General features: G+C 37.4%; 2 protein-coding genes across 2 annotated transcripts; one reads left to right on the top strand and one right to left on the bottom strand.

Moving 5' to 3' along the window:
* Positions 1–16,572: 16,572 nt before the first annotated feature.
* LOC129659434 (potassium voltage-gated channel subfamily D member 2) lies at positions 16,573–17,847 on the bottom strand. The gene has a single exon (XM_055590774.1). The coding sequence runs from the start codon at positions 17,689–17,691 to the stop codon at positions 16,573–16,575; it is 1,119 nt and encodes a 372-aa protein (XP_055446749.1). The 5' UTR covers positions 17,692–17,847.
* LOC129658357 (uncharacterized) lies at positions 17,690–19,524 on the top strand. The gene is made up of 4 exons (XM_055589379.1): positions 17,690–17,734; positions 17,944–18,004; positions 18,065–18,810; positions 19,153–19,524. Exons 1-4 carry the CDS (start codon positions 17,690–17,692, stop codon positions 19,522–19,524), a joined length of 1,224 nt encoding a protein of 407 aa, XP_055445354.1.
* The last annotated feature ends 201 nt before the right edge of the window (positions 19,525–19,725 follow it).

Raw genomic sequence — 19,725 nt, 5'->3', positions numbered from 1 at the left:
AGCTCAACATCAAATCAGTCATTCTCTGAATTTTTACATAAAACTTTCCTTATGCTCAATTATAATCTAAGAATGCACTAGTAATTTGTTTTCTATCTTTAGGTCCGCCACAGTTGAAATTCCTAACATGTGATTAAAAATTATCCTCTTTGGAAAGTAAATCCTCTGAACCAATTTTCTGCTTATATAGAAGAAAAAGAAAAGAATAAAAAGGAGAAAAAAGTACCTAAAGAAAATTCTGGTCTCATGAGATTTAGAATGACTTAATACTGGGTGTTGTCTTGGCTTCTCATAAGCTCTTCCCTTCTTCAGAGACCCAGATCTAAGACTCCATGTTCCTTATGTTCATTATCAACTGGTCAGTTAACTTGCGTCCACACCGAGGAAAGATCAGGCCAGCCACTCCTGAGAGTTTAGAAAATCAGTAACTTTAAAAGCTCACAATCTCAAACTCCCAAAAGGATGCAGTTGTGTCTTCATTCCAGCTACTCTGCAGAAACGCTAGGACTAATGGCCATTAGCCACAACATCTTGTCCTTTGGTACAAGATAGGATGGGGCTTTTACAAAAAAGAATCCATTCATCACCCACATTGAAGGTTACCGAATTTCTATCTATGTATTTATATATATATATATATATATATATATATATATATATATATATATATATATATATAATAGGCTTCCTAGGTGGTGCTAGTGATAAAGAACCCAACTGCCAATGCAGGAGATGTAAGAGTCACGGGTTTGATCCCTGGGTCAGGAAGATTCCCTGGAGGAGGGCATGACAACGTACTCCTGGAGAATCCCATGGACAGAGGAGCCTGGCGGGCTACAGTCCAATGGGTCTCAAAGAGTCAGACACAAGTGAAGCGACTTAGCATGCATGCATATATATACATACATAACTAGTACTTTTGCTAGTTTTAGCTCAGTTCAGTTGCTCAGTCATGTCTGATTCTTTGCAACCCCAGGGACTAGAGTACGCCAGGCTTCCCTGCCCATCACCAACTCCCGGAGTTTACCCAAACTCATATCCATTGAGTCGGTGATGCCATCCAACCATCTCATCCTCTGTTGTCCCCTTATCCTCCTTCCTTCAGTTTTTCCCAGCACCAGGGTCTTTTCAAATGAGTCAGTTCTTCACATCAGGTGGCCAAAGTATTGGAGTTTCAGCTTCAGCATAAGTCCTTCCAATGAATATTCAGGACTGATTTTCTTTCTGGTTAGATCACCTTGCAGTCCAAGGGACTCTCAAGAGTCTTCTCCAACACCACAGTTCAAAAGCAACAATTCTTCAGCACTCAGCTTTCTTTGTAGTCCAACTCTCACGTCCATACATGACTACTGGAAAAACCAAAGCTTTAACTAGATGGACCTTTGTTGGCAAAGTAATGCCTCTGTTTTTTAATATGCTGTCTAGGTTGGTCATAACTTTCCTTCCAAGGAGCAAGTGTCATTTAATTACATGGCTGCAGTCACCATCTGCAGTGATTTTGGAGCCCCAAAAAATAAAGTTTGTCACTGTTTCCATTGTTTCCCTATCTATTTGCCATGAAGTGATGGGACCAGATGCCATGATCTTAGTTTTCTAAAAGTTGAGTTTTGCTAGTTTAGCTAATATTGAAAACTATCACTTTTGCTTCTTCATCTAGATCACTTTTTCGGTTTTGTTTTGATTTTTTCACCTCCAAATATAGTTTTTATTGTCCTCTTACAAGTTACTCTTAATGCAAATTCCATAGCCCAAATCCCAACCGGAAGGAATGACAAAGGACAAAAGATGAAAGTAAGAATTCACATGAGATTATAAAGAAAGCTGAGCACCGAAGAATTGTTGATTTTGAACTGTGGTGTTGGAGAAGACTCTTGAGAGTCCCTTGGACTGCAAGGAGCTCCAACCAGTCCATCCTAAAGGAGATCAGTCCTGGGTGTTCATTGGAAGCACTGATGTTGAAGCTGAAACTCCAATACTTTGGCCACCTGATGTGAACAGCTGAGTCATTTGAAAAGACTCTGATGCTGGGAAAGATTGAAGGCAGGAGGAGAAGGGGACGACAGAGGATGAGATGGTTGGATGGCATCACCGACTCAATGGGCATGAGTTTGGGTAAACTCCCGGAGTTGGTGATGGACAGGCCTGGCATGCTGTGATTCATGGGGTCGCAAAGAGTTGGACACAACTGAGTTGAACTGAATATGATGAACTTTGCATACTTACAAATATATGCCACCTATTTGTCACCAAGGAAATGCAATAAAGTTCTTCAGGCCAATGAAAAGCTATTTTTCTCTTAAGAAAGAAAGAGTATGCATACAATGCATAAAGGATATTAAGTACTTGATGCCTGACAGGCCAGTACAATGAACAAACAAGGACCAAAGTGTCATTTTTCAGTGTTCCCTTATTCACAGAGAAATTACAAAATTATTTAAAAATTAAATCCACTTGCCTATTAGAAATACACTTGAATTCACCCGTGGATCCATTGTTTTAAACAGTGTGTTTTTACCTCCTTTCAAAAATCAGCTCAAGGTCAGTAATACTGGTGGATGAGACTATTGGAGGTATCCTCAACATACATTCTTCCAGATCACTGGTTGTTAGTATTTCATGACAGAAGTGGAAATGCAGTTGTCAAAGTTCCCACCTCCAGACATTATTTGTTTTAGGTGACTGCTAAGGAGCTACATTTTTCTAAATGTCCCGTGCATGCATGTGTGCTAAGTTGCTTCAGTCATGTCCAATTCTTTGTGACCCTATGGACTGTAGCCCACAAGACTCCTCTTGTCTATGGGGATTATCTAGACAAGAAGACTGAAGTAGGGTGCCATTTTCTTCTCCAGAGGATCTTCCTGAAAGTGTCCCAGGTGGTCCTAATTCTTAGGGTCTTTCATCACTCAGAATTTTCTAAACTTTACAAATGAATCTTATAATTATCTAGAAGCAATATACTTTATTATATAGTTTATATTTCCTCTGAAAATACTTTCATATTCTTAAGATACTATTATCTACTTTTCTTATAAAGATGTGTATAATATATGGTCAGTTCAAACATAGTTCTAAATACTTTGTTAAGTCATTGGTGCAGATACTGTTCATTATATTGTTAAATAACCCGCTTATAAAGATCACATGATAAATTTTTCTTGGGCTCTACTCTTCTAAAACAACTGATCATGAAGTTAGATACTTTCCTTTCTTGGCTAAACAGAGCTGTAAAATATGCTACACTTTCCCTCCTTTCTTTGGCTGCCAGGAAATCCAGAGCTGAATTTATGCTTGGTAAAGCTTTATATAACAGAACTTTTTGTTCTCCATCATTTCCCCTTCATCTTTAATACTTGGCACTTGTTTTATTTAATCTTTTTGGTTCATTTGAGAGTAAACTGTTTCAAATGCTCTTTAAAAGTTGGCAGAGTATTAAATAATAAAGGTGAGCTCAATTAAGTACATAATATCAAAACAAGTTTACCAGAGACATAGGATTTTTATTATTTGGTAAATCAATGTATTAACTGTTGAGTTTTCAACGACAAAAAGTTTTATATGGTAAATCTAAATTCCAGCTTCTAAATAGGAAATGTCTTCTGATTCAATGTGTGTCTTCAATTAATAACTCCTCATCTTCTGTAGTCATTTCTTGCCTAACTGTTTATTGGATAACTGACTAGAGACGTATTCTTTTATTTCATTAAGAGTTTTTTTTTTCCCTTTGCTTTTCTTCCTGCCTGTCCTTCTCTCTCTCTCTCTCTTTCTTTGAAGCTATACATACTCAACATACACAAACTCTAATGAATTTGGATGATAAATATACACCAATGAAACCATTACTATCATCAAAGCCATAGACATACCATACCTTCCCAAACTTTCCTCCTGCTCTTTTACTATTTCTTCTTTTGCAAAAAATATATATATGTAATATTACATTTAATATCATATGTTTAATAATAATATAATAATAATTCCTCATATAGCATCTATGTAGAAGTTAATGTTTTAAGAACTTTACATATCTACATTGAATTTTTATAAAAGTCCTATCAGGTAGATATTACTAACCTATTTTTGTAGATGGGAAATCTCAGGTAGAGTTTAACATAACTTGATAAACATTACTAAGCTTGTGTTTAAATCCATGTTGGCTTGACTCTATCATCCTATATACTAAAGACCATTTTTGAATTAGCAAATGATTATTTTAAGAGAAGGGATTTAATTTTAAATAAAATTTGTAAAGTTTTTATATAGAAACATATGAACACAAAAGATTCCAAATATCATTAGAAAGCCCTCTTCTCAGAGAAATTCTATAGGCTCATGAAAAAATGTTTTTAATACAAAATGGTACACCATGAAATATAAAATGGTTCTTTCTATATCCCACATGTCCAGACTTCTTAAAAGTTTTATTATCAATAGTTCATTTTATGTCCTTCCAGAAAAATAAAAGGAGAAGGTATGTGTACATCAACATATGCAAATGTGTATAATACATACATATCTATACATTTTGTATTGACATATATGTTTGTGTTTCTGAAATGTATATGAGCATTTTGCACTCAGACATATTTTTAGTAATATTTAAAACAATGGATATAGATCCTGAAACTGGACACTGAATAATGTGGGAAATAACAAGGAGACAGAATTTAAAAAAGAATAGTCTATAAAGTGATTTATTAATTTATGCAAAGTTTGGCTTAAAATGGTTCAGTAATATAGTGCCAAAATTTGCTACCTGACTTAAAAAATCACCTCCTTTTAACTGTTTTGAAATAAAATAATCTTACTTTTCATTTAGGTGATTTTGAAGGTATTTGGACTCTTTACACAAAAATAATAAAATTCTTTGAGAAATCAATAGGCACTTTACTCTAGGACTATGTCAATCCTTAATAAAGTACCCTATTTTCATAAAGAAAAGTTTATAGTAATTTTCTAAATTACATTCTTTTATTATTAGCATATTTACAGTGATATCTTCTGGTATTTCTGGTAGTTGATATCAAATTCATGTAATTTTTAAAGCCTAAAGCACAATTGCTATATTAAAAAAAATTCAACATGTATATACTGTAAATTCATTAAGCTTTTCAAAACAATTGTCTTTCATTTAAAACATGTAAGAAGTTGCAAAGTTATCTATGAAGGGTTGGAAATAATATTCACTTAATTTCCATAATTAAGAATTTCCTGAAATGGAAGTAATTTCCTCTTGACATTTATTCTTATATCCTATTTCACAATGATGTATCCCCTTCTGAATGTCTGAGAAGACTTGAAATTAGCATATTTTTTCTAACTACAGCAAAGTTCTGATAAATTGGACAATGTGAATAGAGAGGATTTGACTACTTTCTTAGCAGTACATATTTGTAAAAAGTTATATGTAACATTTTATAAAATACTATGAAACATCAGAAGAATCGATTGAATATCAACTTCAATCCTCATTTTTAATTTCACATGGATGAGTAAACCAAAGCCTAGTCAGATATTTTCAGGTTTGATGTTTTTAATATTATTGACTTGGATATGGTTGGTCTTGAGTTCAAACACATAGAAATTAATATTTTACATTATGAAAATATGAATGTAATGTGTAGAGTAAACCTTAGGCTGAAAAAATAAGAATTCAACCACAAGTCATGGAGTTGAATAAAATGCAAGTTATAATTGCTACAATTATAATCATTGCTCATCTTAAAAAGATCAAGGTAAAAGCAAAAGTATCAGCTGAAAAAAAATCCTTAATGTCTTCATTTTAGCCAATATCTTCCTCTCCTCACTTGGTCCCACTGCCTCATAGAAATTATCTTTTTGGAAATTATACTTATTTACATTTTTTGTTTACTCTTTGCTAGTGGAAGTACCAATCAATTCAGCAACTTTGGAAAATCTGGATTTATCCCTCAAAGTTGTACATTCATACCTGTAACCTACCAATTTCACTCCAAGTTATATACACAGGAGAGATAACTGTACATGTCAACAATTTGCAAATGAGCACTCTTCTGAAAAACTCAGAATCAAACTGAATGTCATCAACAGAGTGGTTGAATTAATTGTAGTATATTCACACAACAGAATAAAATATTATATAGCAGCCAAAAATGAATTATAATGCATGGCAACCACATGGATGAACCTAAATAACAAAATATTGCATGAAAGAACCAAAAAGACTGCACAAAGCAAGATATTCTTTTATAAAGTCAATAAAACCTCCACTAAAAATACAGCTTTCAGAATGATAATTTCAAATGATGACTACCTATAGCACAGAAAGACAATGGGACAAAATGGAGAGAAGAGGTACTTATGATTAGATTTAGGTAAATACCAATGAAATAGCTTTTGTTTGGTGGTATGTTCACCTGTGCATATTACACTAATAAAAGTTATTAAATAAAATAATAAGGAAGACCATGATGGATGAATGACAGAAGTGTGTCATGCAAAAGGGTAATAACTAGTTAAATTCTGTGCACCTAAAGCAGAATAAAAGCATTGCATCTTGGACTAGTTCTTTAAGCTATTTGTATCAAACATTTAGCTTTCTTCAATTGAATGTTTCTTCTATTGACATGTAAGCTCCTTGGTTATAATTTATCAATTTAGCTTCATCTTGAAGATTTTCTGTAAAGTGTTACAAGTATCTGCTTACTAACTAAATTTCTAGAATATTAATTGTCAAAAATTTGATGAAATTAAAGGAGTTGTTGTCCCCTTAATAATTCTAGGGAAAAAAAAAACACAATTTTTATTATGATTTTCAGAATAGAAATGTACTATTTAAATAAGCTTGAGAACATCACCTCGAAATATGATATATAATGCTGAACTGAAAAACATTTTAAAGTATTATTTAATTTGAATCTTAATATGTATTTTCATTTAATGAATAAAACATACCTTAATATTTTTGGAGCAAAATGTAAATGAATCTGATATTTCAAATTTTGAATTCCTGCTCTTTAGACCAAAACAAGTCAAGCAAATTATTTAACACTGATTTCATAGCCTGTTTTCAAAATTGTTGATGTTAAAACAACAAAATCATCTCTTTAGATAACTGTCTAAATTCAAAGTTGAAACTTCAATAATGAATTCTTTTTAGTTTCAACAAGATTTAACAAAGATTAGCAAATTGGTAATTTAGCAAATTACCAAGATAAGAATGAAAAAATGAGACTTATTACATGAATTTGTTTATCTGTGTTACCAGTTCATAGTCCCTTCATTCATATATAGATACAAATATATATTTCATATGTATTATTACATAAATAATTTATAATCTAATGGAGGACTATGAAATATACATATAACATATACATACATATATATAATATGAAGTCACTGAAAGTAACAAGTTTTATTTATATTACAATGAAATGCCATAATTATCTAAGGTCTTTTTAAGTCTGCATATATACTACTTGATTTTGTTTGCAATATTTCATTTAAAGAGAAAGAAATATGGAGGAAAAAAGACTTCCAGTGTATTGCGCTCTAAAGAGCATTAGACCTCAATAGTTTCCCCAGAAATCTAGCTTATGTTCTTCCACTAACTAGTTCTATTTTTCCTATTTTCTTCAAGGAAATTAGGAATTATCTACAAGATGATTTCTAAAGAGCCCTGTACCTCAAAATTCCATGATTTTAGTACCTTTTTACTAAAGCAGAAAATCAGACATTAGGGAGAATCCATAAGCACATTCTTTTCTGACCCAACAAAATGTCTAATGTGAATGACTAGGTCCATCTAATTTAAGAATACAAATACATATGCTTATTTTTCATTTCCAAAACAACACATTTGGTAAGAACTGGAAACATTTTCATAAGTCCCAAAGTGTTATCCAAAATAATATGCACAAGGATTTTTCTCCAAAATGCATTAATATTGATATAGCTTTAGAAAGCTTAATTTCTGTAGCACAGTGAAAGGAAACCAGTTCTCCATTAAAAATATACAAAAGATAGTAATAATGAGAGTGTGATTGTCATTTTCACCTTTGCCACAGGCAAAGGAAAGTAAATACCAGGACTTTTTCCTTTGTGATACCCCCATGAGTCCTAGTTTGTTCCACCAGGAATCAAATCTCTTGGATAGAACTTCTGGGTAGGATGCAGAACTATTTGGAGGGCAGATGTTTTAATGAAAAGAACATGTCCAAGTAAGATGATACACTGAATTCCCTTAGATACAGAAAGTATTTTCACAAGTTGCTTATTGGGGAGATAGACAAATAGATGGAAAGATAGATAGACAGATACCTTTATGCTGTTAATCCAATTTCTTGTTCTTCCAAACCCAAGTTCTCTCCAATTATCCATTCATAATTATGTTTTACTCTCTAACACAGTGTTTCTTAACAAAGCAATGCCTCTGTTAATTCTCATTATACATTTGCTACAAGCTGGTCCCAATTTAACTTGGGTTAAAAATACATATCCTAAAAAAAAAAAAAAAAAATACATATCCTCTGGCAATTTTCACAGATTTCAAGACACGTAAACCATTTTTACTTTCAAACTCACAAAAATAACAAAACACCTGAAGATGATATATGTATTTCAGGTTGGTACCTATACAAGACTGAAAAAAAATGAAAAATCTTTAAATAGAATCCAAAGTGTAGGTGATATTCTTAAACACTAACATTAGCATTGACAACTCTAAGTCTGCAAATCTATATTCAAAATAAAGAATCATCCTCAGTCATTTCCCAGACTGTTCCATTTCTATTGAGAACCAGTTTTGTCTTTTCAGCTAAAATGTGGAATTTCAGTTTTTCATTTGAACTAGATTTATTTTTGTCAGCTAGGAAGAATTTAATCATGCACTCATAAAGTACTCCATTTTTCTGGAAAATCTCATGAATAATTGGATATAAATTTTAAGTTAAGGTAAGTATAATGAATCTAGCAAAGAATGAGAATTTATACATGGGAAAGAAATTAATGTTAAAATGAGTATTTTAAGATTTTAAATGTTTCAGGGCTTGGGCTCATTTTAATACAGAAACCATATCCCATTCCTACCCTGCTCACAACTCTCTAATGTCTCCTCATGCGTGGGTTATAAGTCGTTTCAGTTGTGTCCAACTCATTGTGACCCTATGGACTGTAGCCCACAGGATCCTCTGTCCATGGGGATTCTCCAGGCAAGAGTACTGGAGTGGGTTGCCATGTCCTTCTCTAGGGGATCTTTCTAACCGAGAGATAGAACTTGCATCACCATGTCTCCTGAATGGGCAGGTGGGTTCTTTACCTCTAGCGCCACCTGGGAAGCCCAATATCTCCTGATTATGTCTCAAATGAAACCCAAAAAGTCTTTACTATGGTCCACGATGTCCTACGTCATGTCATCCCAACTACCTTTCAGATAGTATTTGTTCCTAAGATCCTCCCTCGCTTTGCTTCAATTACAGCCTTAGGGGGAACACACCAAGATTCCTCCTGCCTTGCAGTCTTGGTACTTCTTTTCTCTCTTCTAAACTCTTCATCCAGATATTCAGAGGACCCTCTTCATCCTTTCAAAAAGCCATCATCACCCTTGGAAAGGCTTTTACTATACCCTATCCACAATAGCATACTTCCTACCCTTATTTTCTTTATAGCACCCACCACTGCCTGGAACTATATTATATATTTGTATTCACTTTCTGCTTCTCCTACTAGAATACACAGATCCTAAGGTCTGAAAGTTGGCTATTATGCTTACTGCCATGGTCACTGACAGGTAGCAAGTAATCAACAGAAATCTATTAAATGTAATTGAACCCTATGAGTCACATTTTTATCTCCTGAGAGCATAAATAACTGGTAAGACTTTGAGTTTCCAAAAGCACTGTTCCTGGTGTTCTTAAACGTGAAGAAAGTAAGAAAGATGGAAAAATGAGGCCCACGTAAGAACAAAAGGGACAAGACCTTTTACTTTTAGAACAAAACTTTCCCATTTTATTTGACATTATTTCAACTGTCATCCTACTCTTTTCTGTTATGTTTTTCTCATTATTAACTTCTGATAACTCATTCCCTCTTCTCCCCACACTTTTATGATTCGGATCTTCTTTACATAACAGATCTATCAAACTTTTCAGCACAAAATTGATTGTACCGTACCAGAATAAGTATCTACACGTATATTTACATTCTTTAAACCCACCTTTTAATCACTTAGAATGAGAACTTCTTCCTGAATAGAGAATATATTTATCTCATATGTCATTTACAGACAATAGTTCTCTGTTTTTAAACAATTCCATGTTACGAGTGAACCTAAATAAAGGAAAAAGGTCCAATTTGTGTTTACCAAGACAGAGAATACCTTTCTAGTGACTAAGTATCTGTCATCTATGTATCTTTCTGACCCATCAGCCCCTTGAGTTACTCATCTTTATAAAGAGACTGAGCCTGAAAGAGAAGACAGTACATCTCTGCACAGATTCACTTACATTATAACATATCTCCATATGCTTCCCGGAGCCATCTGCAATTTACCCAGCTTTCACCAGAAAGCAAACTGATTAAGGAAATAGCCATTGACAGCTTTTAACTCTAACTTTGCAGAGAAGAATTACTTACAGCCCTCCTTAGTTAAAAGAGAAAAATAAAAAGGATGGATTGTAGTACATCCAAAGACAAAATGTTCAAATAACAAATTTCAAGTTTTTTTGTTTGTTTTTTTTTTTTTTTTTTTAACATGGAACAAAGCATAAGATTAGATTAGTGGACTCTTGATAATGCTGAAATGGTATGAGTTATGGCTAAGGAGCTCTCCATGGTGTCCACATATCCTCTCACAGCATGATCATCAACAGAGTAAACAGGTAACAAGTCTCCAAAAGGTATAGACCCAAACCTCAAAAGCCTTTCAATGTAGTTAGGTGGGCAAGGTGTGAAACCATAAATTATATCCCCCCAAAATAGCACTTACTACTGTCAAGTGTAATTGCAACTACAGATGATGTAAGTTTGAGAGGCTGAGAAGACTTCAAGGAGAAGATCAGTGTAAAAGCTGGCTCTCAAAGGAGAAAACTAAAGGACAAAAAATTCCAGTGGAATCTACTAACACAAGGAGAAAGGCAGATGTACACAGACATGTAGAGATGGCGTTTCACCCTGAGTTTCTCTTCAATACCAGACCATACCCCACACCATCAAATGTAGCAGCTGAAGTCAGTGGGGAAACAATGCCTATATATATATATATATATATATATATATATATATATATATACACTCATGCTCAGAAAACAATATAAGACATATGGAGAGTGGGGGGGGGGGAAGAGCAAAATTATTCTTACAGCTCAGAAGAACAATACTCCCTTTTCAGGGAAGTTCTTTTCACCATTCCCCTTCTTTCAGTGAAAGAGAAGTTAAACTGTACAGTGTTTAACAATCCACAGGCCAACTCTTTTTTAGATAACTCAGGCAAAATAACTGATTTACTTTCTTATCCATCAGGCCAGGTACAATTTCACCATTAAGTAGGTTTTCCCCAAAGGGTCTAATAGTTCACCAGATGAGAATACATGTTTGTGTTGTGTCAATTGGGCCCCTCATGATGAATTCCAGTACTGTATGAATGAATGCTGGAGAAGGAAATGGCAACCCACTCCAGTGTTCTTGCCTGGAGAATCCCAGGAATGGGGGAGCCTGGTGGGCTGCCGTCTATGGGGTCGCACAGAGTCGGACATGACTGATCGACTTCATTTTCACTTTTCACTTTCATGCATTGGAGAAGGAAATGGCAACCCACTCCAGTGTTCTTGCCTGGAGAACCCCAGGGACGGTGGAGCCTGGTGGGCTGCCTTCTGTGGGGTCGCACAGAGTCGGACACGACTGAAGTGACTTAGTAGTAGTAGTATGAATGAATGCAGAGTTAGCAGTGATACTGAGAGATGTGGAAAATGTGAGTCATAGAGAGTAGCACTAGGAGAGAAATGCATTAAAATAATGCAGGAAAAAAACAAATTTATTCCTTTCTTATCTCTGAACATCAGCAGTAATCCCCAGAAAATTATTATTGCACATTCCTAGATAATGTTTTAAGGTCTTAAGAGAATAAAAAGAGTAACAAATGAAATTTCAGAAAGTACCACTAATATTAACTGTGTAATTATGAGCAGGCAAAAAAAAAAATCTTGTATGTGTAAAATGATGAATTTTAAATAGATAACATCTAAGTTCCCTTCCACCAATAATTCAGAAATTAGGGAATAAGAAATTTGAACTTCATTAATTCATCTTCAAAGACGAGTAAAATTAGGAGGAAAGTTTACACAAAAACAAACTGCATGACATCAGAATTAAATGAAGTGACTAAACAAATAAAATATGTATAAGATCAAGTCTATCTGTACTTTAAAAAGAAATCCTGAAAAGAAAAAAGAATATCATATCAGACCCACTGAAAATTAGAAAATGATCCCTTTTCTAGGATGCTGCACCCAGAATATATATATCATCTCTTCCTGACATATCTTTGTCTAACAACCAAAAAAATGCTCATAGAAAATAATGCAGAAAGATGGGTAAATACACACTTTTTAAAAATATATACCTCATGTCAAATATTACCTCTAATTCAAATGGTAACTAGAACAAAATGTATACACTTAAGATTTGGTTGCCCATAATGCTAAAAGAGGAATATATATCACATTTTCTACATTTCTTTATAAATTCATTTTCAATTCTCAAGTAACATGATCTATAAAGAACTTTGTAAAAATGTGTTGTAGTATGCCAAAGTAAAAATGGATGTTACTCACAGCACAGCTCTTCACCAAAAGATATAAATTTTGGTACCCTCCCCTGCACCTTGTAAAGACATATTTGATTAGCACATTATGAGCTCTCCTGGTGGCTCAGATGGCAAAGAATCTGCCTGCAAGGCAGGAGACCTGGGTTCAAGCCCTGGTTTGGGAAAATCCCCTAGAGAAGGAAATGGCAACCCACTCCAGTATTCTTGCCTGCAGAATCCCATGGACAAAGGAGCCTGGCAGGCTACAGTCCACGGGGTTGCAAATAGTCAGACGTGACTGAGCAGTAACCTTCACTTAGCAATATTTATGCATGTGGTTTTTCAGGTGGTGCAGTGGTAAAGAATCTACCTACCAAAGCAGGAGAGATGTTCCATCCCTGGTTCCCGCTGAAAAACAACAATGGTATGTTACAGTCCAGAGGTCATTAAGACAAGAGAGGAGTTCCAGGTTCTTACTTGCCCAAAGCAGTTTAGGGTAGTAACTAGAGATTACATTACAGAGAAAGAGGGAGGCAGGAGAGTCAAGAAGTCATCAAGGCCCCATGTAGGTCAACAAGTATGCTCAGAAAGAGCATGGAATTCCTCCATGGAATGCAGGAAGAGACGTACAGGGCCATTCGATTTAAACATTGTTTAAAAAAAAAACAAAACAACTTTTCTGACATTCTTCCATTCATTTTGAAAACTGTGCTTTTGATATTTCGAACTTTAATTAATAGGAAGCAGGTAGGCTTAAAATTATAAAGTATTGATTTTACTGGCAAATTAATTAACTACTTATATAATGAGCATGGATAAAATATAGAATAATCAGATATTTGCTATTTCAGGATTAAAATGATTAGCTGAATACACAATAGTAAACCCCACTCATTTCTTCAGACCAAAAAACCACCTGAATATTGCCTAAAATGACCTGAGAGGATAACAGATAATTTTGCCAGTCCCAAATTACAATTTCTTGGCTCTTTCTTCTCATGTAGATAATTTTTGCATGAACTAAACTTTTGAAAACCACTGTCTAAGATTCCATTTTCACTTCTATTATCATTAATTGATGAACATTAGCGCCATTAAAAATAATAGCCACGTAAAAGAACTCATACACTGTAATGGGAAATTCCTGGTCCTCTATCAGACACAGATTGATTTTATCTTCAACTACTGCATATTTTCCAAAAAGTTTGAATCTTACACTTCATCACACAAGACTACAGCATAAAAAATAAATTCAAGTAATGGCTTTGTTGAATAGTTTCTACTCTTAAATAAAGCTGTTGAGTCACAATGCAACCAAAGTTAAGACACCAAAAAGGCAGGGTTTTTTTTTTAATCTATTTCTTCAGGAAAGTACAATACATTATAAATCTATTTTGATGAGAAACAGAAGACATTTTTTGAGGAAACTTTGCTATATTATAAAGCATATGCTTTGTTAAATGTTCATATATGTTTTCCAATAAATGGATTGTATCTTGATTGCATCAACATTTCTACATCTTAAAAATTAGAGTGCTATATTTCATCAGGATCATTAATACCTTAATTTCCTGAAAATTAAAACTTTCAAATAGAGTGGAACTTAAATCTAAAAAGTGACTCCCCTTTTGCTTCCAAGTTCTGAAAAAGTGTGTTTATTTAACTTTTCTTATGTAGTAACATAAAGAACCTGTAAACTGAAACAATTTCATAGATTTTACTCAGGTGCATTGATTTAGTTTCTCAAATCATTTCAAAAAGTAGAGATTTCTGAGCACTTTATTTATATAACAAAAATTGTCATTAATGGTTAACATTTCCTTATCTTTTCCTGAAAACAAAAATAAATTTCAAAATAAAATAAAAATTTGAAAGTCATTTCAGGAAAGAAGCTTTAAAATAACACTAACTTTTCATATCTGGACTATAACTTTCCAGTCAGATGAAATTAGCACCTCATCAACATTCATTATAATAATGCCTATATTCAAACAGGTAGAGGGCATTTAGTATTAAAATGACTTACTGATACTTCATGAAAAACACTGCCAGAGACACCTAATTTTTTAAAATATATTTCCTTTTAATACTTCTTTCATTTCCTCTTAACATAGAGTCCTCTTTTTATTCATGTGTACTTCTCATCTGAAGTTCTTCCAGTAATTTACACTATCCAACTGCCCTTAATACAGACTTCAAATGACATAAACACAACAAACCTCTGGGTTAGAACTAAGCACCTACAGTGCTAAGGTATTCTGCATCTTCTTCAAAATGTGTCCCAAAATTACCAACAAGATAAAAGGAAAATACAAACGATTGGATATAGAATTTTCACTGATTCATTTTTACAAATCCACCAGTAGGTCTTCAAAAATATGTGAGACTAAATCAAAACCATAAGTCACTATATTTTACTTTACCATAATTTCTTAACTTAGCCAAAAATTCATTACATCTAAAATATTCCATTAGCTATAGAACAACATGAGAAATTCTGTTCAATACAATATGTCTAATAAAATCAAGTTGACTTTAACCACACTGTCATTTAAAGAAGGCAATTAAATTAGGCTGAAACACAAAATTTAAAAAGCAGCCTTGGGAATAACTTCTTTTCTTACAGCCATTACCAAATCCTTATTGAACTGATTAATTATGCAAGAAAAGCAGCATAGAGCTGAAGAAAAAATGGCACTAACATCACAGCCTGGCTTATCTACGAACTCATAAAAGTTAAAGGATCTTATCATTTTATTTTACCATACTCTCTAACATATAAATGCTGCTACTTTTCTGCAGTTTAATTAACACGAGTAATAATGTCATATCTTTCTTCAATCATCTAAAAATCTTAATTCTAGCTTAAATTTTATTTTAAAGAACAATATTAATTCAGAATATGTCCCTTTGGTTGCAAAGCACCATTAATGCCAAATAAAATAATGGAGAAAAGAATTCTAGAAGGAAATCAGGATGCTAAATTTCCTTATACAACCAGACCTTGGTGACCATCAATCTTATCAGCTACTGCTTTGCCCTCTATGTGGACATGGGCCCATTGCCTGATGGAATCTGCAGTTTCTTTAAAAAGGTGTGGATAAGTCATTTGCTTCTTTATTTGAAAGTATGAACTTAAAATCTTAAAATATGTTGCAAATATCATTCTACTGCATTTTGTTGAGTTGATCAGTTTCAGTTCTGATATTCTAAAACACTGCATAAGTTACCAACCATGATGAAAATGCATATAGATGGATATGTGCATATGTATCACAAAATCCTTTGATAATATCTATAATCTATGTTTTAAAATGTTGTAAAATGAGAATTATATTTCTTAGTGGGAAAGTGTATGCCAAAATAGTCATATGAAAATAATACTTCAAATATACATGGAAACTTTTCATTTCAATGCACTGAAGCACTTTCTAGGCATTTCAATACATAGTTTGTATTTTCATACCTTTACTTGGACACGAATTTTGTGTTTTTCACTGTAATTTTATGTGTTCATACATATAATATCAATGATCTTTATGTTCAGGAATTTTAAACTTTATGTATTTATCACTTTCAAGTATTAATATTCAACACTGGCCAGCAACTCCCTAAATACTTCAATCACTGTATCATACTCATTTCATAGATCAAAAGAGTTCTTCAAAACCATTTAAAGAATATTTTCCTAAAACCATTTAAGAGAAAGATTATTTACTCTGAATAAGTATATAAACGTAATATCTGCACAACAATCACATATTTAACCTCCATCCCATTTCCCTTGATGGCACCTACCCTAGCGTTGTCATGGTGACGATGGTGTACCAGAAAGCAGCAGGGATGCTGGTGAACTTGCTGGCCGAAGACCCCTTCTCAGCGTAGAACATAACTGTAGCGAAGATGATGATAGCCATGGTGAGCGAGAAGAGCAAGAAGCCCAACTCTGAGGCACAACTTTTCAGCGTGTACCCCAGAATGCGCAGGCCTTGCGAGTGGCGGGAAAACTTAAAGATCCGGAAGACCCGGAAGACGCGGAGTGTGACAAAGGCTCCACTGACATCCTCATTGTCTGTCATCACCAGCCCAATGTAATACGGTAGGATGGCCACCACGTCGATGATACTCATGACGCTACGCACAAAGCGGTAACGGCTAGGAGCTGCCGCCAGGCGAAGCAAGTACTCCACTGTGAAGATCATGACACAGGCTGTATCCAAGCAAAAGAAGGCCACGGCGTACCGCTCCCCACAGGGCAGTTCTTTAATGTGACCCGGGCTGGACCCACATGGCACTGTTTCTACTACATTAGCGATGACTGAGACGGCAATGAAGAACCCGGTAACATAGTAGAACACCAGGGCCATGGTGCTGGTGTGGGGGTTCTCAAAGGCCCGCCAGACCCTCTGCCGAGCGGTCATGGTGGGCAGCGCACTCTCCCCGGTGTTGTCCGTGTCAGCATCATCCTGGAGACGCTCGGCGTTCTCTCGCCGGCGATCCTTGTACTCCTCGTAACAGCAGTCGCCAATAATTTCTGGGATGAGGCCAAAGAAGGCCAATTCTTCATCATAAGCGGAGATGCACTCATGGCGAGGATAGTGGAGCTTTCCAGTGCGGTAGAAATTCAGGATGTGGCGAAAGATGTCTGGGTCACGGTCAAAAAAATACTGCTGAGTCTCCGGATGGTAGAAAAAGTCCCTCTCTGAACTACCCAGCAGAGTATCTGGGTAACGTTCCAGGGTGTCCTGCCATGTCTGGAAACGAGTGCCACTCACGTTTAGCACAATGAGAGCATCTTGAGTCCTTTTCCTCTCCTGCCTCGGGGGAGCTGGCATGGGCCCCGAGGCCACAGGCATCCACCCGATGGCAGCTGCCCTTGCAAAGGGCAGCCACGCTGCTACCCCTGCCGCCATGGTTCCTTCAAGCACAGGCTGGAAGGGCAATCAAGTCTCTACAGTGGGTCCCTCAATGTAGCCACAGTCACCCACTTCCGCCCGTCAAAGAAAACACTACTGAGACACGTGGTCCAGACGTATTAGCCTTATTCAAGGGAGGGCTCCTGATGGAAGTCACAGTTCGCAGAAGGGCAAGTTCCCTCAAAGAGGCAATATTTTTGGAGTAACAGTAAGTGGGAAATACAATGTCCTAACAATCACGCCCAACAGAACCTAACCAAACCTTTCCAGCAGTTGCACTGGGCCAGCCCTGGCACAAATAAGTACACAGGTGACTTTAGATGCTGCAGTTGATTTCAAACAGGTGTCTCTGATTTCTTCCCCGACGCAGTCTGGATAACGTGGGGTCAGTATGTGTTGTGTAGAATAGAGACAAGGACAGTCACTGAGTGGTATTCTGTTGAAGAATCAGGGAACCCTTCCACCCTCCCTTTCAGCTATTTCAAACCTTCCCTTTTCCAAGTGGCCCTTCCCGCCAAAGGAGTCTCAAAAAGGCGACCTGTTGTAGTAGCCTCCAAGCTGCGGTCACAGCCGCTGCCCCACGTCTCCTGGGGAGTTCGGTCGCCGCCTCGACTCCTCGGGCCGTATAATTACAGAGACGGAGGTGCTGGGCGGTGGGCCGGACTGCGGGGGGGCGTTAGTCTAGATCCTTCTTCCCCGCGTCTACGAGCACCCCCCGGGTTCTGCCGAAAGCGCTCGCCCAATCTCCCCTTCACTCTCTTTTCAAGTTCAGCTCAGGTACAGTGTGACAGTTACAGCGCCCGGGAGCTGGCAGGCGCCGCCGCTGCCGCGGCAGCAGCATCTGCTTCCGCGCGGAACGCGCCTCTCCCGCGGTACATACCTGGCAAAGTGCGCGCCGGGGCTGAGTTGCATAGAGACTTTCTCCTCGTCGTGCACCCGGAAAGGGCTCCGAGAAAGCAGCTCGCGAGCAGCCTAACCCGACGCGCCGATGGGAGCATAAATAAAGCTCAAGCGAGCTCTTCTTCCCCTTCCCCCATCCCTCCGTGCCTCCCTCCTCCTTTTCACCTTCCAAAAGCCAGGCGCAGGCGAGCCGAGCAGCAGCAACAAGTTCAAAAGGTGCGGGGGAGGCGAGAACGGAGGGGACTCGCTGCTGCCAACTTACTGCGCCCCGGCGGTGGCCGGGGCCGGAGCGGCGCGGCGCGGGGTGGCGGGGCGGCGGGGCTGCGGGGCGGCCGGGCGGGTGGCAGCGGCGCGGCGGAGCCGGGGCCGGCGCGGGCAAACGCCGGAGCGCGGAGGCAAGGGGAGCTCGGTAGCGCGGGGGCGCGGGAGGGCGGCTCGCTGCTTCCCCGCCAGTGGGTGGTCCGGCATCTCCCCTGGGCTCCCAGCGCCGCTCTGCTCGTGCGATCAATAAATAAGGAGAAAATAAATAAATAACCGCGCGCCCTCCCCGCCACGCAGGTTATGAAAGGCGTCTCCTGCCTTTCCCTCGGCTTGACCTTTCTCCGCCCCCGCCCCCTCGGGCTCCTCTCGCTCCACCCCAGCCACCCACCAGCCCCGGCGCAAAAATGTCACCGAGGGAGAGCGTCCAGGTGGATCTGCTGGGGAGGAGAGCGGAGCCTCGTTGAACAAAGGAAAGCTTCACGCGCTCGGCTGCGGTGGTTTGGTGGAGGAGAGGAGCAAGGGGACCGACGCCTTGCTTCTGCCTGCCTGGGTCCCGGTTCAAGGCGAGCGAGCGTGGGAAAAAAAAAGAGAGAGAGAGAGAAGCTGGGAAGGAGAGTGAGCAGAGCGGAACGCGCAGGAATTGGCTGTCTTCTGAGGGCTACTGGGTAGCAAGACCTGCAAAGCCCCGCGGCGGAATTTTTAAGTGCTTTTCCCCTCTTTCTCTTTATTTGTTCACACCAGACGTTAACGTTGCAGGAGTTAATATGTCATCTGTCCAACTTGCTGAAAAGTCAGACAGTCACCTCGGTCCAGGTCTCGCCACAACTCCTTTTCCCGTCCTTTGCAAATGACAGGAAGGATTTAGAACCC

The sequence above is a fragment of the Bubalus kerabau genome, chromosome 8 (assembly GCF_029407905.1).
Source record: "Bubalus kerabau isolate K-KA32 ecotype Philippines breed swamp buffalo chromosome 8, PCC_UOA_SB_1v2, whole genome shotgun sequence".
Classification (NCBI taxonomy): domain Eukaryota; kingdom Metazoa; phylum Chordata; class Mammalia; order Artiodactyla; family Bovidae; genus Bubalus; species Bubalus kerabau.
This window is presented reverse-complemented; position numbering and strand designations above follow the sequence as displayed.